The sequence below is a fragment of the Salarias fasciatus genome, chromosome 13 (assembly GCF_902148845.1).
Source record: "Salarias fasciatus chromosome 13, fSalaFa1.1, whole genome shotgun sequence".
NCBI classification, from domain to species: domain Eukaryota; kingdom Metazoa; phylum Chordata; class Actinopteri; order Blenniiformes; family Blenniidae; genus Salarias; species Salarias fasciatus.
Window position 1 is genome coordinate 23,260,623 of NC_043757.1, and position 23,924 is coordinate 23,284,546.

Below are 23,924 nucleotides of genomic sequence, written 5' to 3' on the forward strand. Positions count from 1 at the left end.
CCCCCAAAGCGTTTTTTTTCCTTCTTGGATGTGTGTTTGAGCTTTCCTCGTTTTTCTGCTGCTCAGAGAGGCAGCCCCTCGTGTACCCGTCAAAACGGTCTGTTTCCCATATTGACATCACAAGGCGCAGAGTGCTCCCCTAAGCCCGCCCCTCTCCCCCTCCCCTGCAGGCCCTCGGTCATGAAAAGGCTGAGCCAATCAGCGTTGAAGCTTTTTGTATCTCCGATTACGGAGATAAACTTTAACCATCGTCTGAAAGCAACAATCAAGCAAGAGGAAGAGTCTGAAGGGTCTGCGCTTGGTGAGTTTCTAACAGGAAAAGACGTTTTCGCGTGTCTTTGCATGTAGAGAAGCAAAAGCTAAAGAGCTAAAGCTAACCCTGAGAGAAGCTAACGCATGACGTATTTGTTTTGAAGCGCTGACTGGCTGAAGTAGCTGTCAGTCAAAGTCCACAGGGGGAGAGGCGGGATTTTAAGTGAAACCGAGCATTTTCTCTTCCAGGTTTCAGAATAAGTCCCAGAAAATCTTTTATTTCACACAAAATGACTTTTCCTTAGCGCCAAAAATAAACCATTACCATGTTAATACCAATAATAGGGTTTGGACTAGCTAAAAAAGCATGATACAGCCCCTTTAAAGTTTTTCTGTGCTGTATGGTGCAAAAGGATGAAAATATCAGTATTTTCACAAAAAACTATTACAAAACAATTCCTTTGGAAAATGACCAGAATCTCAACATAAAGCCAAATTTAATGAAACCTTCCAGTGCACAATGCAGTCAAACGTCTAAAAAGCTGTGGTATTAGGCATGTTTTAACAAACTCTGACACCAAGGCTTTGAGGCTGATGCTGTCACAGAGGCAAGGACTCAAAAGCAGACTCAAACCACAAGGATGCGTTTGAGAGCATTTATTAAGCTCAAACAAATCCGATGAGGGTGAGACAAAGGCCAAGTCAGAGCAGCAGGCAGAGTCCGAAGCAGGAGAGAGCAGAACACTGGGAGATCACACAGGGAAAGCACAACCATCTGCAAAGAGGTAAAATAAACAGGGGAGCTTAAATATACACAGGAGGAGGGGAGACTCACCACAACAGGATAATTTGATGACTGGAAGAAGCAGGTGAGGAAGACACATGAGAGGGGGAAGAGAGACCGGAGGAAGGGAGACACACAGAGGATCAGGGAGGAACAGCAGGCTCACGGTGAGCCGACAGCTTCGATTAAACTGAAGTGGTTTCATATGTCTGTACTCTGAATAGTAAGGAGAAAGCTTTACTTTGGAGAAATGCTAGTTGATGAAGATCAAGAGCAAGATCTGTTTACAGCATTTTAACTGATGCGTTTTATTTGTCAAAGGCTGAAACAATCATATTGAAAAAGCACTCAGATGTTTTCTTGACCGTAAATTGAACAGTTTTATTGTGAGAAACCAAAGGCTCATATTTCATGAGATGAGAAACACGATCAAAAGCCATTTATGAAGCATTATTCTGTTGTTTGTTGATGTGTCTAACTGAGCGATTGTTCTTTGTTTTCTTCCTGCTTACTGTATACTAAATAGTGACAGGGAACATATGTTTAACCCCGTGCTTCATCACCTCTTGGCCCTTGCAGTTCCAGCAGGTCATCACAGATGCTGAAATAATCACGAGGTCACACTGCGGTATGACTGCAAAAGCCACGTATTTAGGTTTCATGACCGTGCTCCTCTTGGCTTCTCGGTGGAGATGTTGAGCCTTCAGCCTTCCAGCTTCTCCGATGGGGGACCGTTGTGATTTGTCATGCTTGTATGTAACAGCCCTGATGTTAGAGCTGCCGCTGGAGAAACTGAAGGATACAAAGATGAAAAGTTCAGAGGTGTGCTCACACAGCACAGTACCACAGTACGGATGAAGCCAAACACATGCTTCAGAAAGGCTTTGAGTTACACTTTGAATGACATCTGTGGTTAGTGCTCCTTGTTGGTGTTTTTTTTTTTTTTTTTTTTGAATGTGAGCAAGACGTAAATAAGAGTTAATATTGTATGGAAGCAGTTCTTAGAGAAACTGAATGTCAGGTAGTCTGCCCTCTGCAGTGATGGAACATGATTAAGTGTGTCAGCTGCATGCTCTCAGGTGAGCCACTGTTTTACACCGCCTAGATCTTCTTGATCCAAACAGCCTGAGGGCAGCCAAATTTGCAGACAAAGCTGTTAAGGTCAGCTAACATTTAAGGATATAATTAAATCTCCAATAAAAATATATTTAACATGAAATCTTTAAATTTGTGTCTATATTTTACCACAAAGGTGCATTTGTGACGACGTCGCTGTTCAGTCAGTGTACCTACATCAAATTGTGGAAGCTGTGGATTTTTCTGGCTGATCTAACTGCTGTCTGGTCTCTCATCAGAGTGGCTTTTTTTGCGTGTTCTCACTCAGTGAGGGAGCAGAGATTGAGATCAGGGATCACCTCAAGACCATACTGTAGAGGATGAAGGCAGTCAGTCCACAGCTGGAGATAGACGGCATCCACAACATCTGGATCATCAAACCTGGAGATCAGTCCAGAGGCAGAGGCATGTAAACAGAGCTTAGAGCTATAAAACTACACTTTTTCTTCACTTTTTAGTATTTTTATGTATTTTTGTGATGAAAGCATCGTCAGATAGGTGTTTGCTGAAGCAGGCTTGACGAATACACGTAACTGAAACTGTTGCCACACACTGATTTGATTTGTCTGTGGTTGCTGTTGTGTGGTAATTCTTGATGCTTGAAAACTCTCCGTATCATCACACTCATGTTTTGAAGTTTAAAACTTTCACACCATTGATGAAGTTATATGCAAATATTTGTTTATCCACTCAGACCACACTGAGTAACTAAACAACTGATGACATTTTGCCGGCAGCTGAGAGGATTTCCACTCAGAGATGAAAATCTTTCCACCCATAAAAAAAATCAAACAAAAAACTCTGTGATGCAATGTCTCAAACTAAATGTGCATGACGAGTCTATCAGTGACTCAGTGTTGAGAAACCCTCCTCAGAGGGCTTCCTCACCACCATGCTTTAACTCTTGTCCACAGAGGGGAGACAGCACACCGTTCACACACACACACCGACTGTGTGGAAATGATGCAGATGCTTCTGCTCACAGATGACTTTTGTGATCAGACAGTTTATTTCTCCGTTCAGGAACACATCAAAAACACACAAATAAATATCAGCACAAATCTTTATTTATGCATATTGGCAGTGATACAGATTACATTCATATTACATAATTTTCCAGAATCCCAGAATACTGCCAATAGAGACTTGTTGCCTTAGGGATCAGTCAGCATCATTAAAACCACTCACATAATATATATATACACACACACACACACACACACACACACACACACACACACGCTCAGTCTTGTATTTCTATCCTTGTGGGGACCGTCCATTGACTCCCATTCATGTCTAGCCCCTAACCCTGACCCTTACCCTAACCCTAACCCACACCACAATAAAGCCTAACCCTAAAGAAATGTTTTTGCACTTTTACTTTTTTCAGTAACAACAACATGGTCAAGAAAACACTGTTTCTCCTACTTAGGACCGGAAAAAGGTCCCCACAAGGCACGTCGTTCCACGTTTTGCTATCCTTGTGGGGACATTTGGCCCCGACAAGGATAGAAATACGAACACACACACACACACACACACACACACACACACACACACACACACATATGTATATGTACATATATGTGTGTGTGTGTGTGTGTGTGTATATATATATATATATATATATATATATATATGTGTGTGTGTGTGTGTGTGTGTGTGTGTGTGTGTGTGTGTGTGTACACATCCATATGTGTGTATGTGTACATAATCAAAATGATTTCTCCTTTGTGGACTTATAGGCCGAATCCCAGATATTATTCAGAATCTGACAGTGGTGAAACCCAGGAAAGACTCCCACAAGCCCCCAGAATTCTGTATCCAGGTAAATGTGCGTGCGTGTGTGAGTATGTGTGCACGTGTGTATAATGCAAGATTTGGCAGAGCATTAAGAATCTGATTATCATCTCGTATCATCTCCTCACCTCCAACCATCCAATCAAATCTAGCCTCATCTTCCCCCAAAACATACGAGACCCTCCAATTTGGTTGTCTCTCTGAGGACCTCTTTCAGAAGAGTTCTGTCTCTGGCACCTTCATGGAAGAGTTCCAAAGCCAAAGTTTGCTGGCCTCACCAACTGGAATGCAACTCCCACAGGAGTCATCTCCTGCAGGTATATTTTAAAAAGAAACATTTAAATATCGCAATTTTGGAAATTTTAAAATTCAAACGTGCTAAAAACCCTGTCAAATGGTCTGCTTTCTATCCTCATATTAGTTGCGGATTCAAGGGACAATGCACAGCAGGCCTTAAAAGGCAAGTGCAACAATGTTATTTCATCTTTCCTCTGTGCTTTTCACTAACAATAAGCCGCCAACTTTCAATAGTTCAATTGACAAATTGCACATAAACTAAATATTTTAGTTTATAGGCAAAATTAAGGACATACTTGGGATCAAACATGTGGGACCACAACTCATGTCACCACTGAACTGAGATAGCAGAATTGTTAATGTGAAATACTGTCCTTGGAGGGCGTTTCTTCTCAACTACATTTACACTGTGGAACAAAATTTGTTATGTGAGCTGGGTATGGTGTAGTTATGTTGGCAGAAAAAGCAGATCTGCAGAACTGAGAATACTGAAACAGATCTTTTACATATTTTCCTACATCTAAACATGACTGGCATTTCTCTCTCTCACCTTATATTACACATACAAATAGTTAAATTGTTGTTAGATTGTTTATAAGAAAGTTAAAATGAATGGGATTCCAAACCACTAAATTGTAATACAGGGTGATGAAAAAAAAAAAAAAAGGGGTGGACACTTATAGTGCATGTTTTTCAACAGATGTGGCGATGCGGAGACTCCTTACTGCTGTAAGTGAGCTGACCAAAGAAGTCAGGGACCTGCGGCAGGAGTTCCGAGAATTCCACCAGTCCTGCAGGTGTGGCCAGGCTGTAGCGCCAGTGGGACCTCAGCTGGGGGTGCCCTTCGGCTTGCCATTGTGCAATTTAGAGGCACTAGACCAAGCAGAGGCCGCTCTGCAAACAGAGGACAACCAGGGAGCAATGGTAGGTTTATATCCACATTTTAAGTAATGGAAAACTCAAGTGATCCACAGTTAAAACAATGAAAGTAATACAATACATGTACATATGTTCAATAATGACAGTATTTTTATATTAATAATTAGGCCTATTTGAATTTGTATTTACTCTCAAACGTATTGATTCCACATTAAAGAAAAAAAAGGAATTACAATGCCAACACAATCACTTTCACAAAAATGACACTTGTGGTTTTTTTTTTATACTTCTTGTTTGTGTAATACATACCTTTTGTTCTGATAGACTGTACTGCTTGCCAAAATTGGAGGGACCACTGTGGAGCTCAAAATCCGGAGGATGCTGGCATGGACCCTCACAAATGAGCTAGCTTCTGAAATCAACTGGGCTGGGAAAAAAAAACAAGGATCCATCCAAACAGAAGCGCCCTTTCAGAGAGCTGGCTCTCTCCAAGTGCATGTTTGGTGAGTACTGTAGATTATTCAATCGCTTTAGCCTATCAGCAGCAACAGTTCTCTAACAAATATGCAATGCCTGGGGCCTACTGTTAACTCGAGCATATTTGAAAATAGGAATATTAATTAAATAAATCTCAAGAAACTAAAATTACACTGTAGTAGCTAAGCCCAATGATATGCTACTGATGGGCTTATGTGACAAATGCGCCACGCCGACTTACAACTGTGGTCACATCAGCCGTCTCTCGTTTTCGCATGGTCAAGCCAGCCGCTCCAACATCTTCACTGCCCAGGGGCCTCATGTACAAAGACATGGATGTCCTACTAAAACATGGCGTACGATCAAATCCAGAAAATGTTGTTCGCACAAAAAAAATCCAGATGTATGAATCTGTGCACACGCATGAATTCAAGCACATGTATTTCCCAATCAACGCGGAATTGAGCACACATGTTGGAGTACCCAACCCCTCCCTAACCACGCCTTCAATTACATAGGCAAATCATGTTTAAATAAGACATGAGATTCCTGCCTCTGCACAATCAGAAAATTAAAATAGAAAGAGTGAGATGATTTAAAAAAAAATTCATGAAAGCACATTTGACGCACTACTCACCGAAGTGTCGCACTTAAGATGTTGGAGCGGCTGGCTTGACCATCCCAAAACGAGAGACGGCTGACGTGACCGCAGTGACTTGCATTACTGTATTACTGGAACTCTGTAGCTGTATGGGGCTGCACAGTGGCGTAGTGGTTGGCCTTGCAGCAAGAAGGTCCCGGTTCAATCCCGAGGTGGGCCTGGGATCTTTCTGCATGGAGTTTGAATGTTCTCCCTGTGCATGCGTGGGTTTTCTCCGGGTATTCCGGCTTCCTCCCACAGTCCAAAAATATGCTGAGGTTAATTGATTATTCTAAATTGCCCATAGGCGTGAATGTGAGAGTGATTGTGTGTCTGTATATGTAGCTCTGCGACAGACTGGCAACCTGTCCAGGGTGTCCCCTGCCTTCACCCGAGTCAGCTGGGATAGGCTCCAGCACCCCCCGCTACCCTAATGAGGTTATAAAGCTGTGTATAGAGAATGGATGGATGGATGTAGCTGTATGGTTACCCATTTCCTTATTTGCTTATCGCATGTCCACAGAAAATGTCCCTTAAATCCACTAACAAAACACAAAACTTCAACAACTTTCGAGCTGGTGTTGCAGTCAGAAACCGTTTGTGCTCTAACCTGTCAAACCACCTGGCACATCATGTGTAGGTGGTCGCTCAATCAGTGTCCGGTGGACACACAGACATAAACAATCAAAATAAAATGGCAAAATGGCCATAGCATACGCATTTGCTTTTTCAGCGGCTAACTTTGCATTTTCTTTCTCTTTTCTGTTTAGATGCTCTTGTTCTGGAGGGAGGAACAGCCACACAATTTGAGTTTGCACAGGTGGTGCAGAAGTGGCTGCGCTACGCACCGGATAGGGCAGGGGGGACTGGACGCTCTAAGTTGCCTATGCAACCGACTTCTTAAGACTGTTCTTCTGTTTTGTTCTTGGCATTGGTTGCTGTAGAAAATTCTGGAATTCCTAAAGAAGTTGTTCAAGGGAAGGTGGGACATCACACACGACAATGCATGCACGCACACTCACACGCACGCACACACACACACACACACACACACACACACACACACACACACACACACACTCCTGAAGTTGTTCCTTTTTCGTTTGTTTTGTTAAAAAGTTCAATTAGCATAAATTGCAATAAAAGTTATTTTGTATTTTAAAGTCATCTGCTGTAATCATTTGATTATACAGTAAAATGTTTTCATTACCTTTCCACATCCTGGCTGTAGACAAGGCAGCACTTTTACCATTTAAAATTAATTGAAACCACATTGATTTATAGTTGAGTAGACATGTCAATGTTGTTTCAATGTTCCTGATGGTTGAAATTCCATCGAAATACCATTGGTCTGTGGTCAGAATTCAATGTTGTTTCAATGTTAAAAAATGGTGCAACATGATGTTGAATCAACATCAGATTCCAACGTTGATTCAATGACTTATAGTTGAAAAAATAACATTGATTCAATATAGTTTCAATAACTGCTTGCTATCTGGGTTTATTTCGAGGGTGTGGACAGGTCAGCTCGGAGCTGATCAGCGCCTCTCAGAGCACCACACACCACAGGATTTGCGATAGGAAATATTAAACATGTTCATTATCTACGATCTCCCCTTCCGACGCCTCCCGAGAGGCTCCGACCGGAAAAAATCTTTCGGAACACACCGCACACTACACGAAGATTGGACCCGAACTCATTATCATACTCCCGACAGTAAGACTTCGGTCGGGAGGAGAGGATCGGGGCAAAATTCGGCCTGATCCTTCTGTAGTGTGTGCTGGACTTAAACTGACCCACAGGTTGACGTGACCCGCCCACGTTTCCCGCCGACAAAAACCAAAACACAGACGATAGAACTTCCGGGTCACGGAGATCGAAGAAATTGAAAAATCACATGAAAGTCTGCTCTGGACGACCAAGGTCAGGGGCCAAAAGTATAATCTGTTTTTCTGACCAAACCAACAAACGAAAATGGAAAAAACGGCTCAATTTTCCTTTTTTCGTTTTCAACCAAAAAACGAAAAAACGGTTTTTTCTTTCTCAATTCAAAACCAAAAGTGAAACCAACACAAGCAAATTACGGCCGAATTTTGTTTTTTGGATTTCAATTTTTCGTTTTTTCGTTTCAGGTCTAAAAACGAAAAAACGGAAGCACGTGACCCCTGACGTCACGGGTCAAATGGACTCCCTACCAAAATAAAAGCCTTACTCATCAATGGGTAATAAAAGATGAATTACGTTAAATGGCGTTTTTATTTTTGCACAGCATTTATTGCATACACTACTAGGCTTGTAATAATGTTGGAAAACAATAATAATAACTATTATTATTATTATTAACAACAATACTTGTGGTGTAGCTGTCAGAACACTGAATGCTGTTATTAGAAATTTTATTTTTAAGTAAGCGACTCATGGACTCTGATGATAAAATTATTCAAGCTTCTGTCAAACCTGGGAAGAGCAGTGTCTGGTACACTTCTGTGCTCTGGAGACACTGGAGAGAGTGTTTATTTAGTTTATATGTGTCGTGCTCTTTTTCTGTTTTGTTGCTGTCTTTAGTATTTGTGTGTAATTTTATGAACCATTTCGAGTCTGGAATAAAGAAGAAAGAAAGAAGAAAGAGGAGCATGCCACTGTTTGTCCATAGGAGCATAACATTGTAAGATCCTTACGGCCCGAACGCACTGGACACTTCTTCTAAATTGGCTCACACTGCCATCTACTGGGCGAAAAAGGGAAACGTTTCTCATCAGCACACGCCATGCAGCTGACATGTCACAAAGTTAAAATGACCCACGTATTTTATGATCAACAGACATGTCACACTTATCGAAAAGGTGAACACTTAACGATCTCGCGTCCGCGAATTAGATGTATGCAGGCCAGGCAGCAGACCTGTAATCATTATTATTATTATTATTGTAGTAGTAGTAGTAGTAGTAGTAGTAGTAGTAGTAGTATTGTTGTTAAGAATAATAATAATTATTATTATTATTTTCCAACATTATTACAAGCCTAGTAGTATATGCAATAAATGCTGTGCAAAAATAAAAACGCTATTTAACGTAATTTATCTTTTATTACCCATTTATTAGTAAGGCTTTTATTTTGGTAGGGAGTCCATTTGACCCGTGACGGTCAGGGGTCACGTGCTTCCGTTTTTTCGTTTTGAGACCTGAAACGAAAAAACGAAAAGTTGAAATCGAAAAAACAAAATTCGGCCGTAATTTGCTTGTGTTGGTTTCGCTTTTGGTTTTGAATTGAGAAAGAAAAAACCGTTTTTTCGTTTTTTGGTTGAAAACGAAAAAAGGAAAATTGAGCCGTTTTTTCCATTTTCGTTTGTTGGTTTGGTCAGAGAAACAGATTATACTTTTGGCCCCGGTCCATTCGAAGTCCTCGTGAGCAAAACCACAGAAAACACAGAGGAGACACAACACAGGAGGGCAAGGGCATCGATGCAGTATGAACACAGAATAATATATGACAACAGCCACGCTGAGGCACAACCAGCACACACTAAACAGCCTGTTATATACTGCAGCTACCAGGAGATGACATTCACCCCCGATGCACACTGACACTGGATGCGGTCCGGCTACGGAACGGCTCCGGCCCGGTACACCGGAGCACTGTGATTCACACCGCCTGCGGTGTCTCCGCAGTCAAGCCGGAGGAGGTTGCCAGATCTGTCGTTATCCCCCGTAGACAATTTGAAACCCGTTTTACTCAATAGAAAGCAGCCCAAACCGCCGTCTCGGATGAAAATGCACGTTAAAACCGTATTTGTATGATAAAAAGCATGTCATAAACACATAATCATTTCATCAACCCGTCCAGGGTGTTCAAAAAAGACGCTTGATTTGGAACAAACCCTCTCAATCTGGCAACACGGAGCTGCCCCGGTCATAGAGCTGTTTTGTACCATTTTGGTGTCATTTGGCTTCTCAGCAGTGACGAAATGCAAAACCCTTTCATTCTTCTAATGCGTATAATGACTACATCACGTTGTTTGTTCTGTATTCTACCAGAAGAAGTAAAAAAATAGAATATTAAAGCAACACTAAGGAACTTTCAGTTTTCGTTGATTTTGGCAGCGCTAGTGGACAAAAGCGGTAGTGTTTTGCATGAAGGAATACTACAGTTCCCATGAGGCCTAGCGCGTGGCGTGGTAAAATGCTGCTCCCGGTGGCATGCTGTCGGACTGAACTCACCTACATTTGTTTCCAGTGGCTGTGTGAAGGACGGACAGTGACGAGGTAATGAATGTAAGGGTGGCTAAACAATGTTATATCATGATGTGACTCATGCCGTAAAGCAGTTCGCACATTTGGAGTTTTTTAGTGTGCAGGGTTCCTACCACCCTCCTCACAGCTGCTTAGTCGAAGTGAAAGCAATACTGACGCCCTCAGCCCGTGACAGTGGAATCATTCAACTAGTTGTAAGTCGATGTATCATCACAAAAGATATTAAAATGTTTTATTAAGGTTGAAAAGTTCCTTAGTGTCGGTTTAAGGCAAAAACACGACACAGATTTTATTTTGAAGTGACTTATTTTGGAACACATATCGCGTTTCCTTCCGGGCACCCGACTTGCTTCCGTCTGAATTAACGCGGTAGGGCTCTGGCATCCGGAAAAATAGGATCTTTGTGGAAAGAGACCGGAGCTCCGCAGAGGCTCCGGAGCCGGACCGCAGCCGGACCGCAGCCGGACCACGGCCGGTGTGCATCACAGCGTTGATTTTAATGTCTACGGATTAGCTGCGGTGTCCGGACCGGAGCCGTTCCGCAGCTGGACCACATCCAGTGTGCATCGGGGGTCACACACTCAAAACAGGTGAAAGACATCAGGACAGGGAACAGCGAGCAATCACGAGGAAGGGAATAAGCCAGAGAGCCTGAAATGAGAGACAGAGTGAAACTAACAAAAAACACAAGACAAGCATGAATCCTGAAAGTTGTGTCTCTAAAGGACTCAACTCAGGAAGCTCAGGGAACTTTGCTGTCTGTCTCAGCGACACGGCGGGACTGTCTGAAGTTGTAGCAAATAATAATCAGTCTGTATAAGCTCAGTATGACCACCAGGAAGTTCTTGATGGCAAAGAAAATCGTCATCTCGTTAACGGATTTGGAGTAGATCATGACGATGATCCTGATGACTAGAAAAGGTCCATTCTGGATGAACAAGGCCTCCATGATGCTCCATATGTCTGTACTGTGTTTGGACCACAGAGAGACATCCGGACTGTCCTCGTCCTCCTTCTCACTGTCCGCCTTGGAGTTTACCACTAGAACAAAAATGTCAAAAACAAAAAAAAGGTTTATTTTCAAAATCAATATTTTCTTAATGTTTCTTGATGTATTTGTGGCCAAGTGAAGTTAAGAGTGTATAGGTACATTGACTTATACTGTAATTACATTAGCATCCATCCATCCATTTTCTACGGCTTATCCGAGACTGGGTCGCGGGTGCAGCAGTCTCAGCAGGGATGCTCAGACTTCCCTGTCCCCCGACACTTCCTCCAGCTCTTCCGGGAGAATCCCTAGGCATTCCCAGGCCAGCCACGAGACATAGTCTCTCCAGCGTGTCCTGGGTCTTTCCCAGGGCCTCCTCCCAGTGGGACATGCCCGGGACACCTCCCTAGCCTGTTAAACCCTAGGGTTTTTGGTGGCAAGGTTCGCCTAAAAATGCCTATCCATTTTAAATCAACAATATCTCCACCATTATTTGGACAATATGCATAATCTTGGTCTCAATTGATAGCTAAGACCTTAGAGAATATAGTTCCAGTGTCAGAAACACTGTGAATTTTAACATGCCTGAGAAAATTTTGATAAAGTAGAGGAAAAAAATGAAATTTTTACCTTCACCGAATTTTTTTTCAGATTCCACATTGAAAAACTCCATGATGACAATGAAGCCAGCCATAATGATGCCACTGCTTGTGTTCAGTAACTCCTTGACTACAACTGTACCAAGTTTCATGAGAATAGCACAAAGCACATAGATTTTATAGGGTTCAGTTTGGATAGTACCAGGCGAACCCTCCATTTGGCCACTTGGAGACCACCCTGTGCCAAAATACACTAAGTGTTTTTTTTCTTTCTTTGAAAGGAATCTGACTTTAAAATACCTTTAATTTCCACTACAAGGGTCTGTATATATACAAAGGACCCTTTGGTTCTGACATTTAGCCACTATATTATCAGAATCTGCATAGTTTTTGTGGAGAAACTTATAATTGTGCACAGTATTGTGCACAGTATGAAATACATTTTTATACATGGCTGAACCATAACATTTAGCTTCCAACTGAAATATATTTATAACAATATAATCAATACAAAAATAGCCAATTATATCACTGAGAAAACAATAAATTATACCCTTTGAAATATGTAAACAATAATATCTGCAAAATGCGCATCAAGAAAAAAACAAAAACAACGTACAATTAGCTGTAAAAAAGCTCAATGAAGATAAATGTGCATGTTTCAGAATTAAAAAATTGCCAAATATATCAGAAACAATCACTAATTGCCATCCGCGTGCGTCTCACTCTGTAGTGCGCACCGGCGCACCTGCGATCCAAGATGGCGGCGGCGCTCGTGGGGTTATGTTTGAAGCTGTCTCCCAGCTGGATGAGCCCCCAGTCACGTGTAACATATCGTTGGAAAGCTCGCGAGACGTAGAACATCAACAAACGTGATTTGAGCTCCCAGGGTGAACGACGAGCCCACAAGATGGCGACATGAGGCAGCATATAAACGTTGTGGCGCACGACGCTCTTTCACTTCGCTAGAGGATTATGAAGTCAATTTTGGTCAGAGGAGAGCCTGGATAGGTGGAAAATGACCACAAAACGGTAAGGAAATAAAATATGTTGTGTTTTGTGTGAATAGCTTTGAGATTTGGCAATGAAGTGTGTGAGAATCATGCAATCTGAGGTGCTGGCTGTGAAATGTGAAGATCAGTTTTTGGTTTGTTTTGCCGCTGACGGGAGCTGGTCGCCTCAGAGAATATTCTGCCTGGTGTCATCTTAAAGAGCAGCTTTTCTAGTTTTACAAGATACCAAATATGTTGGGATGGAGCAGACGGACCGTGCGTTCTGTAGCGTTTTGTGTTGGCAGGTGCGGGTGAGGGGGGCGTGTCGAAATGTTGCATACGAATTTTAAAGTTGTTATAAATCAAACACTCGGTCATCAAAGTGCAGTTTGAGCGTTCAGTTAGTGAGATTAAGGCTTATTGTTTGAGACACAATTGAAAGAAAACATCCTCACAGCATTTTAGTCACTTTTTACACATGTTGAAGTGGAGCGTAAAAATTTTGGACCCGGTACCGGGTCCGTCGGGCCTAACGGGCTAGTAAAGCGTCCAGAAGGCATCTTAAACAGATGCCTGAGCCACTTCAGCTGGTTTCTCTAGATGTGGAGGAGTAGTGGCTCTACTCTGAGCTCCTCCCTGGTGACTGAGCTCCTCATCCTATCTCTAAGGGAGCGCCCAGTCATCCTACGAAGGAAACTCATTTCAGCTGCTTGTATCCAGGATCTTGCACTTTCCGTCATGACCGAAAGCCACCTGTCAATCTCACGCTCCATTCTTCTCCCACTCGTGAACAAGACCCCAAGGTACTTAAACTCCTCCACTTGAGCCAGGACCTCTCCACCAACCTGAAGAGGGCAGACCACCTTCTTCTGGTCGAGGACCATGGCCTCGGATTTGGAGGTGCTGATCCTCATCCCCATCGTTTTACACTCGGCTGCGAACAGCCCCAGTTCATGCTGCAGGTCTGGGTTCGATGACGCCAACAGGACCACATCATCTGCAAAAAGCAGAGACGAAATCCTGTGGCTACCAAATGAACTCCCTCCGGCCCCTGGCTGCGCATATTCTGTCCATAAAAATGACAAACGGAACCGATGACAAAGGGTAGCCTTGCCGGAGTCCAACATGCACCGGGAACAGGTCCGACTTAATGCCAGCAATGCAGACCAGGCTCCTGCTTTGGTCATACAGAGAACAGACAGCCCTTAACAAGGGGCCTCAGACTCTGTACTCACAAAGCACCCCTCACAAGATACCATGAGGGACACATGTGGACTGGTTGGATGAACTCACACAAGCCCTCGAGCACCCTATGGAGGGTATAGAGCTGGTCCAGCGTTCCACGACTGGGACGAAAACCACATTGTTCCTCCTGGATCGAAGGTTCGACTATCGGTCAAATCCTCCACTCCAGTACCCTGGCGTAGACTTTCCTGGGGAGGAGTGTGATCCCCCTATAGTTGGAGCACACCCTCCGGTCCCCCTTTTTTAAAAAAGCAAACCACCACCCCTGTCTGCCAATCCAGAGACACGGTCCCCAACCACCACGCGATGTTAACAGAAACGTGTCAACCAAGACAGTCCCTGCACATCCAGAGACATGAGGTACTCAGGGCAAATCTCATCCACCCCGGTGCCTTGCCACCGGGGAGCTTACCAACCACCTCGGTGACTTCAGCTTGGGTGATGGTTCAGTTCGCTTCTGAGACCTCAGCCTCTGCTTCCTCCATGGAAGACGTTGCGATGGGATTTAGGAGGTCCTCGAAGTATTCCTTCCACCGTCCAACAATATCCCTAGTTGAGGTCAGCAGCTCCCCGCCTCCACTGTAAACAGTGTTGGTGGAGACTAGTTTTCCCCTCCTGAGGCGCCGGACAGTTTGCCAGAATTTCTTCCAGGCTGACCAGTAGTCCTCCTCCTTGGCCTACCTGAACTCCACCCAGACCCGAGTTTTTGCCTCCACAACCGCTTGGGCTGCAGTTCGCTCGGCCTGCCGGTACCTGTCAGCTGCTTCTGGAGTCCCACCAGCTAACATGGCTTGATAGGACTCCTTCTTCAGCCTGATGGCAACCCTTACTTCCAGTGTCCACCACTGGGTTCGGGGGTTGCTGCCAGAACAGGCACCGGAAACATTACAACTACAGCTCCAAGTAGCTGCTTTGGAGGTGGAGAACATGGTCCACTTGGACTCGATGTCCCCAGCCTCCCTCGGGACATGAGAGAAGCTCTCCTGGAGGTGGGAGTTGAAAACCACGCTGAAAGAGGGTTTCACCAGACATTCCCAGCAGACCCTCACAACACGTTTGGGTCTGCCAAGTCTATCCAGTTTCCTAGGGTGAAACCAGCCGAGGGTGTCCTGGTGCCAAGTGCACTTATGGACACCGCTGTGGTCGAACATGATGTTCGTTATGGACAAGCTGTTGGTCGCACAGAAGTCCAATAACAGAAGTGTGGTTCAGATCAGGGAGGCCGTGCGACCCAGTTACCCCCCTCCAGGTCTCACTGTCACTGCCTATGTGAGCGTTGAAGTCCCCCAGTAGAACAATGGAGTCCCCAGCACTGTCCATCACCCCTCCCAGGGTCTCCAAGAAGGCCGGGTACTCTGCACTGCTGTTCGGCCCGTAAGCCAAGACAACATTGAGGCACCTATCCCCGACCCGATGGCGCAGAGATGCAACCCTCTTGTTCACTGGGGAGAGCTCCAACACATGGTGGCGGAGCTGCGGGGCTATAAGCAAACCCACAACAGCCCTCTGCCTCTCAGAGAAGTGATGAGTCCAGCCCTTGTCGAGAGTTTGGATTCCAGAGCCCAGGCTGTGTGTGGAGGTGAGCCCGACTATATCTAGCCGGTCCCTATCAACTTCCATCACAAGCTCAGGCTCCTTCCCCCACAAAGCGGTGACATTCTATGTTTCTAGAGCTAGTCTCTGTGTCCGAGGATTGGGTCGTCGGGCACCCTACCGTCGACTGCCACTCAATCCACATTGCATCCGGCCCCCACGGCTCCCTCGGCAGGTGGTCGGAGGGTTGGTCCACGTCGCCCCTTCGGGCTGAGCCCGGCCGGGCCCCTTGGGCAAAGGCCCGGCCACCAGGCACTCGCTTGCAAGCCCCAACCCCAGGCCTGTCTTCATGGTGGGGCCCTGGCTGCGCCATACCGGGCGACGTCACAGACCGAGATTTTACATTCTTCATAGGGGCTGTTAATGCTAATTACATTCGCATGATGTGCTATAAAAGTCATGATCATTAGTGGTTTTATCTGTTCGGACAACAAAGTTTTGTTAATCTTTCTTTTGTAAAAGCCACCAATTTGTTTCTCAGACTTCAATGAGTCTGCTTTGTGCATATCAGAGGGGGGAAAAAAAGCATATTTTGGTTAGGCCACAACTAATAAAACGCCTTTTCTGTTTAGCCAGGTAGAGGACTGGAGACTTTTGGTTTGACTTACATTTCCGATCTTGTATTTCCTGAACTATTCTTTTATAAATTTATATAAATTGTGTGAGTCAAACACTGATTTGAGTTTTTAGGAGTACCAACCTGAAAACCGGAAGCTTTCTGTGCTTCCACTTGGTCTATTTGAAGCTCTGTCCTTCGGGTTAATAATTCAACAAGTGATTTCAGCCAGTCAGCATCGACTTGTCTCTGTTTACTGACAGCACTGGCTTGGACTAATGCTGCTGTCTCACTCAGGAAGCAGTGTTAACCAGCTAACACCACTCATTAACAAGAACCAAAGTTATTGTCTTATTTCATCACTACTGGTCACCAGAGACGGTGCTTAAAGCACTGGAATGCTCCCTTCGCACATGCACAGTTTGAGTATGTATACCAACAACTTCACTCGTGAACTCTGGGTGACCCAGGAACTGCTGTAAGTTTGGGGCTCTAATCTAGGTTCGACACTTTTTTTCTTTGTATTCAGTTCGTATACACCTTGAAGATTACGGGACGATCCTGTGCGGCATCATGACGCACCATCACTGGGAGCCTTGTGACCGTGTAGGTCAGATCTGCTGATGCCCTCAAAAGGCTGTGAAGTGTTGCAGTCCCGTTCACCTAACTGGCGTGGTGAGAGATTCATTCATAACCTCCGGGCAGAGGGTAAGGTTGCTGAATCTACCATTCTTCATGGTGAGTGATGGGAGAGGCAGCGAGCCATTTGTTTGCATGACGACCGCGGCTGTTGTGGTTGTGGTCGGTGTTACTGGGGCATGGGAATGCCACTTGCATCCCTCGCCCGGCTTCAGAAAGTGAAGCAGCAATTTGGCTAGTGTGATACTGTGCTTCTGACTGTTGTGAAGCCGCGTTTGAGCTCCCCGCTGTGCGGGGCTCGCCATGGCCACTGGCTCGGGTTATTACACCGACGAGTGTGCGGGCGAGTGCACGGTTGGCAGGCCCCTGGCGCCACAGACATGCAGGGTGCCACCACGGCTGGCGAGGAGCACGGCGGGTGGTAGCATGCAGCCGCTAGCTCGGCCGAGCAGCTAGTCAGTGATGTGTGTTGCAGTGTAGGAGGCTCCACTAGCAGATGGACTGGGAGGTCGCTGCTGCCGCCGCCTATTGTAGGCATGTGTTAAAATGACTGTTTCTCCTATTTGAATTCAGATATTTACATTTTGTTTTTTCTAGAATTTGTAGGGATATCCTGGCTTCCACTATGCCGTTATGCACCTGCTGGTGCTTCCATAGTGAATCTATATGGGCTTATATGCTTCAATCACCAGAAGAACAGACTTCATTTTTTGTCTGTGAGTGCATAACAATATAGATCAATTTTACCACTTTTGCATTAAGATATTTTTATACAAGAACCCATTTCATGTACGGGGGGCCTTAGAGATGAGGAAAAACTATGTTGTGTTTGGTTCTACCTCTGGGAGGGGTATCTCATGTTTCTGTCGCTGTAGTCACAGGCCTATTTTATTTGTGAACCAAACTGAAGTTTGTTCAATATACACGTGTGATTGTTTCTTTCTCTCTTCTTTCTCTTCCACTGCAAAACGGGCTGAACCGGACTCCTCCTCTCTCTCTCTCTGTCTCTCTCTCTCTCTCTCCCCCCTTCCTCTCTCGCCGTCTCTCTGTCTCTCTGTCTCTCTCTCGCCCTCCTCACCACCCTCTCTGGGGGGAGCAGACCCGCGGACCGAACAAGGGGGTCCGCATGCGCACACCCCCCCAAACACACACATACACACACACACACACACACATACACATTGCTTGCATGAGTTGAATCTGTTCAGACTTGTTATTAGATGTGTTGATTAGAAGTAGACATTTTTAATAAACACTCATTAACTGAACTGGATGATTCATTGTTGTTTTTGTGACAATGTTGATGGTTGTAACAGTCTGAGCTCGATTTCACGCTTCTCTGATAATTTAACGGTTATTTATTCAAAGGTTAACAACCGGCTTAAAGGTGCATTAAAGGGGCTGTATCATGCTTTTTTAGCTAGTCCAAACCCTAGTATAGGCATTAACATGGTAATAGTTTATTTTTGGCGCTAAGGAAAAGTCTTTTTGTGTGAAATAAAAGATTTTCTGGGGCTAATTTTGAAACCTGGAAGAGAAAACGTTCTGTTTTCCTGAAAATCCCGCCTCTCCCCCTGTGGACTTTGACTGACAGAGTACTTCAGCCAATCAGCACTTCAAAACAAATATGTCATGCGTTAGCGTCTCTAAGGGTTAGCTTTAGCTCTTTAGCTCTAGCTTCTCTACACGCAAAGACACGTGAAAACGTCTTTTCCTGTTGGAAACTCACCAAGCGCAGATCCTTCAGACTCTTGCTCTTGCTTGACTGTTGCTTTCAGACGATGGTGAAAGTTTAGCTCCGTAATCAGAGGTACAAAAAGCGGCAACGCTGATTGCCTCAGCCTTTTCACGACTGCAGGGGAGGGGGAAAGGAATGGGCTTAGGGGGAGCGCTCTGCTTCTAGTGATGTCACTAGAAAAGACAGACCATTTTCACGGGTTTGGGAGGGGCTGCCTCTCTGAGCAGGAGAAAAATAAGGAAAGCTCAAACACACACGCACGAAGGAAAACCCCGCTTTGGGGATGTTTTTGATGAGTAAATAGCTATATAACAAGGTTGAAACATACAAAAGGTGAATTTTGCATGATACAGCCCCTTTAAGGAGTTTGCGCGTTTCATGCAAAACAACGGCCCCTGCAGGCCTTGGACGTAACTGCAGCTTCGTGAAACGCTCCTGCCTTTGGCTTGCATCCATGTACGTGGACAGAAGAGGGGAACTCCTTCCTCGCTCTTTTTGTGGCGCTCGAGTAAAATTTAGAGGAAAAGTACGGTTTAAACAGCTTTCACGTTGTTTAGAGAATGAAGTATAACAATAGACTCACCCAGAAGGCTTTTCTGATTCGAACAGTGCTTTGGGAAATTTGGATCTAAAATCGAGCGGTGTACATCCGTATACGTCTAGCAAACGGGGCATGTGTATAGCCGCTCCTATTCATTATTGATTAACACCTTGTTAATGAATGATTTCATGATTAAATCACTGTGGTCTACCCATTCCCAAACAGCTTATTATTTGACATTATTAACAGATAAATAACAGTTTATTCTGATAATAATTGATATTGGGTTAAATTACTTTGGTGCTTCACTTTAAACAGTTTATTACGCCATAATGGCTTGTTATTGGTGGTTCACTGTGAATGACCTGCAATTATTATTTGGTAAATAACAATTTACTCAAATTGATAAATAACTAAATTACTTAAAGGTATAGTGGACGATGTTTTTAGCCAATGAATTGCGTGATGCGAATCTCAACTATTGGTCCTCCAACATGTCAATCACGCTGGAGAAATGCTTGCAACAATTGATAGGCGTTTCCTCGGGAGGAGCAGTAGAGCATGATAGGATGGTGCGTTTTTCAAAAAGCGAGTAACAGACGTTTGGCCTTGACTTTTGAGAAAATCGTCCATTATACCTTTTAAGTAATCAATTACTACCGTTAATCAATAATTTAGTAATTTATTCCCAATTTCCAATCATAAACCCCAACACGAGTGATGTTGTTGGTATACATATTCGAACAGCGCATGCGCGAAGGGAACATTCCAGTGCTTTTAGCATCGCCTATGGGGGTCATCCGGGATTCATAGAACCGTAGTTACATTCGTAACTTTCGTTTCAACACACAAACACACACTGACCGGACAGATGTAGAGGAAACTGCAGCATGCTCCAGGTCCACACTGCTAAAATAGTGTAGATCATCTCAGGGATGAATTCCCTGAAACACACACCACACACAGTTTGAGTCAAACGAATTTCCATGCTTTTTAAATAACTGTGAATCAGAGGTTTGCTAAAACACTCGACATGCTGGGAAAATAACGAGCCATTTCAGTCAAAATTTCTTTCATCTAAAATTTCATTCTTTGTGCCTGTCCCTGGAAAGGCATAAATATTACAGTCCTTGCCGGGCGTCGTCCAGGGTTGACATTTTATTAAGCTTCTTCTGACGTGAAAAATTTGCCAGAAAACTCGTCCCTCACCATTTTCCCGCATCACAAAAAGCACATCAAAAATGAAAAATATCCAAGAAAATTGTCAAAAACCGCCAATTTTTTCCCATGTATTCCTGATGAGAACCGACTTAAAAACAAACAAAAAAAATCCCTGTATAAGTCTACTGTGCCTCGCCATGCTTTCACACAGAGACATCAATAAAATATCAAAGCGTTGGAATTTTTGTCCTCTATCCAAATGTGAAAATCTTGTACCAAATTTAAACTCTGAACTTTTAAATGTGTTCAGGCCGGATTTCAGCCATTATTGGAGGTTATAATGTGTGTGTATTGGAGAGGGCTGGAGTTCGAGAGTGGAAGTAATGAGTGGGAGAGACTCTAGATTTAAACCAAAATTCACACACACAAACACAAGCTCACACACTCTCAGCGGCAGCTTGCTGGCACGAAGTAAAATTTCCTCTGAAATTTTCTACAATTTTACTGGATAATTGGTCATAAATGGGAACATAACTCAAGCAAACTCAACTTCTGGAGTTGGATTTATGTTTTGCTTTGCATCAAGAACGTGTGTAAGAAAACATCATCTGAGACTCACTTGGCGTCTGGCAGCGTCTCACTGAGGTACTCCAGGATGTCCGCTGCCGTGCCCACAAAATTCAGAAGCAGTTGGGAGAGTTCCTCCTTGGTGATGCCGCCTCCCAGCGGGAGGAGCCACTTTCCCAAGATGAGGAGGACGAGGAGGACCTGATAATCAGCCAGGGACTCGTCTTTATAACAGAATGACAACATCCTGTCATAGCTCTGGAGAGACAGGGAGTAGACAGACAGCCTTATTTTGGGAAGCACTGACTGCTACAATAACATGTTAACATCCTGTAATAGAGATTTTTTTTAATTTTGATATTATGTTATCCATAACAATATCTTTATTTGGATTAAATTACTAGAAAACAATTAAATACAATGTGGTTACAATGTAGCTCCATGAGGTTTCTCTGAGCAGTACAATTGAATTATCCTTAAATCACATTGATATAATTGATGATATCCAAGCGCTCAACTCAAGTCATCTGTATTGAGCTGTGACAAAGAACTAGACATAAGGATCTATAAAATAAAAAACAAACAAAAAAAAAATAAAACAAAAATAAAAACAGGAGCAGAGTCTCAAACTGAGTTAAAAGCCAAGGAAATAAAGTAGGTCTTAAGATTAATTTTTCAAAATCTTTTCTGATGTGTAGCAGTAGCTCACACGAAATCAGAAAAAGCTGAGTCTCCTCTGAACTAAATTAATTACAGTAATACAGTGGAGTGAATTCAGAGCAGGAGTTGTGTTGCATTCCAGTTAGAACTCATGCAGCAGCGTTTTGAACCAGCTGGAGACCTGTGAGGGGAGACTCTCTTATGTTCTGGGACTGGAGCTTTCCCATGGACTCACTCTGCCCATAGACTGGTGGTATCACTCCCAGGCACTCATGAAATTAATTTTTATCCAGATGGATAGTTTCTCTCTTACCAGGTATGTGATGTTTTCCATGGACTCGTTCCAACCAAGCCAACTCTCCTTAATGTAGCTTGCGCACTACAAACAAATGAATTAAATTGATATAAGTTAAATATCACAGAGAGGTTAGCAGTTTAACTATTGCAACTCTTAAAACAAGAAAGTTAACCCAAAGTTAGATTTAAACCAAAATTAACTATAATGTCTATTGTTTCATACTCAAGAGTTTGTCATATCAGAGATATTTGGAGAGCAAGACAGTTGTTTTGAGCAGCTACATGCTGAGTCAGCTTTTCTTCCTTGTATCTGGTCCGCAGTACCTCGACTGTCTCCTTCTGGTGGTAGAGCTCCAGAATCCAGAAGGAGGGAATGATACTGACGAGGAAGAGGAAGATAGGTGGAGAAAACCTGCAAGACAGCCAACAGAATGGTATCAGAATAATTGTGAGCCAATGCATTATAACTTGGACTTAAAATTAAAAAGCCTTTAGTCTCCTTCCAGTACTGACTAATGAAGATCTCTGCAGGTCAGGCTGAGACGATGAAACACATGCTCCACAAAGGAACAAGTTTCTCATCTTCAACTGATCCAGTTCCAGGAATCATTTATTGTTCAAAGTCTGTAAAACTGGAAGACTTCGCTGTTCTTTGTTCTGTTAGATAATAAGGCGTCTCCAAAAACCTAATTACAGAGTATAGATGTGTGGAAGGATCTTACCATTTGTAATCCTTTCCCTTTCGATTCTTCAGAGTTACTATCATTTCAGCAACCAGTGGCAGGAAGAGGAAAGTCAGGTACCAGAAGTTGGCGTCTTGCATCTTTTTTGCGACCTCAAAGATCATGTAGAGAGCCGCCAGGATGAAAAGCGCTCTGGTGATGATTGCGCTCACAAAGTTACACATGACTGTGCCAGCGCCTGTACTCCTCAAGATCCAGATCCTAGAGAGCTGAGCTGCTTCCTCTGAGAGAAGAGCAGCTGGATGTGGGCATTTTAATAGCTTGTTAAGTCCCTCAACTTTAAGCTCCACCTATAGATAAAGCCGCATCCAGCCTTTTACTCCTGATCCTGACCAGAGGACATATAATGGAGCAGCAAAGATCGGCAATTATACGTCATTAGGATAATATTATGCTTCCTGGAAACTGCATGAAATGCACACATTGGCCCTCCTTTATCAATCCATCTCTCAAACGGGTGTAAATCTGAGCCGTGAGCTCATCGTACGACGGGACTGGAGTGGCATTACCGAAATTTTCATACCTCACCGATCTCAGCGTTTGAGTGATCGAGTGTTGATAAATGTGGTGGCTAAATTTGATTATCATTAACATGTTACGCCCTGAAATATTTACAGTTCTGAAGCCCCGCCCACTGAGGTCAAACTCGGAAAAGGAGCAATTTTGGTAAAAATAAAAACTTTTTGGAGCTGGAAATCGATCCTCTCAGGTCTGAGGTGGAGGTAATTAGCACTGTGCACTTTTATGCACAAAACATGATGCTGCATATGATGAATGACCTCAATTTCCCTCCTCTATGAAACTTCAAGGTTTTACAGTATTGCCAGTCCACCGAAATCTTTAAAATACACACAGCGCAACTGCTCTCCAGTTCATTAAGCTTGATTCATCATAGAGGATTTGCTTTTGGTTGTTATGTTTGAAAAAAACAACCATACTGTGTTACTGAACAGTGTTGCTAGCAGTTTGGAGGATCGAATCCAGGTTCTGATATAAAATGTTCCTTTTTTCACCAAAGAAATTGAAATTAGGTGCATAAAATTTGGTATAGGTAGCCCAAACAAAAATATCAGAACCCGGATTTGATCCTCCAGACTGCTCACGAAGGC

At 43.7% G+C, this 23,924-nt stretch overlaps 1 protein-coding gene and 1 long non-coding RNA gene across 2 annotated transcripts; one reads left to right on the plus strand and one right to left on the minus strand.

Moving 5' to 3' along the window:
• Positions 1-5,018: 5,018 nt before the first annotated feature.
• LOC115399884 (uncharacterized) lies at positions 5,019-7,112 on the plus strand. Its single transcript, XR_003932737.1, has 3 exons — positions 5,019-5,173; positions 5,453-5,631; positions 7,016-7,112. It is a non-coding gene; the product is annotated as an uncharacterized LOC115399884 (long non-coding RNA).
• Positions 7,113-11,238: 4,126 nt separating this feature from the next.
• On the minus strand, positions 11,239-22,979 carry LOC115399368 (transmembrane protein 26-like). Its single transcript, XM_030106690.1, has 5 exons — positions 22,795-22,979; positions 22,336-22,484; positions 21,168-21,417; positions 20,252-20,331; positions 11,239-11,537 (listed from the first exon to the last, which is right to left on the minus strand). The coding sequence occupies exons 1-5, from the start codon at positions 22,977-22,979 to the stop codon at positions 11,239-11,241; spliced, it is 963 nt and encodes a 320-aa protein (XP_029962550.1).
• Between the last annotated feature and the right edge of the window lie 945 nt (positions 22,980-23,924).

What these genes read in the sequence shown, in the direction of transcription:
- LOC115399368 (XM_030106690.1), bottom strand. Translation starts at nt 22,979, where the DNA reads ATGTGTAACTTTGTGAGCGCAATCATCACCAGAGCGCTTTTCATCCTG. An exon ending in TGTAGCTGCTCAAAACAACT is followed by an intron (nt 21,418 to 22,335) that starts GTCTTGCTCTCC and finishes TGTAGCAGTCAG; the next exon opens with TGCTTCCCAAAATAAGGCTG. An exon ending in GTTTCCTCTACATCTGTCCG is followed by an intron (nt 11,538 to 20,251) that starts GTCAGTGTGTGT and finishes TTTTTGTTCTAG; the next exon opens with TGGTAAACTCCAAGGCGGAC.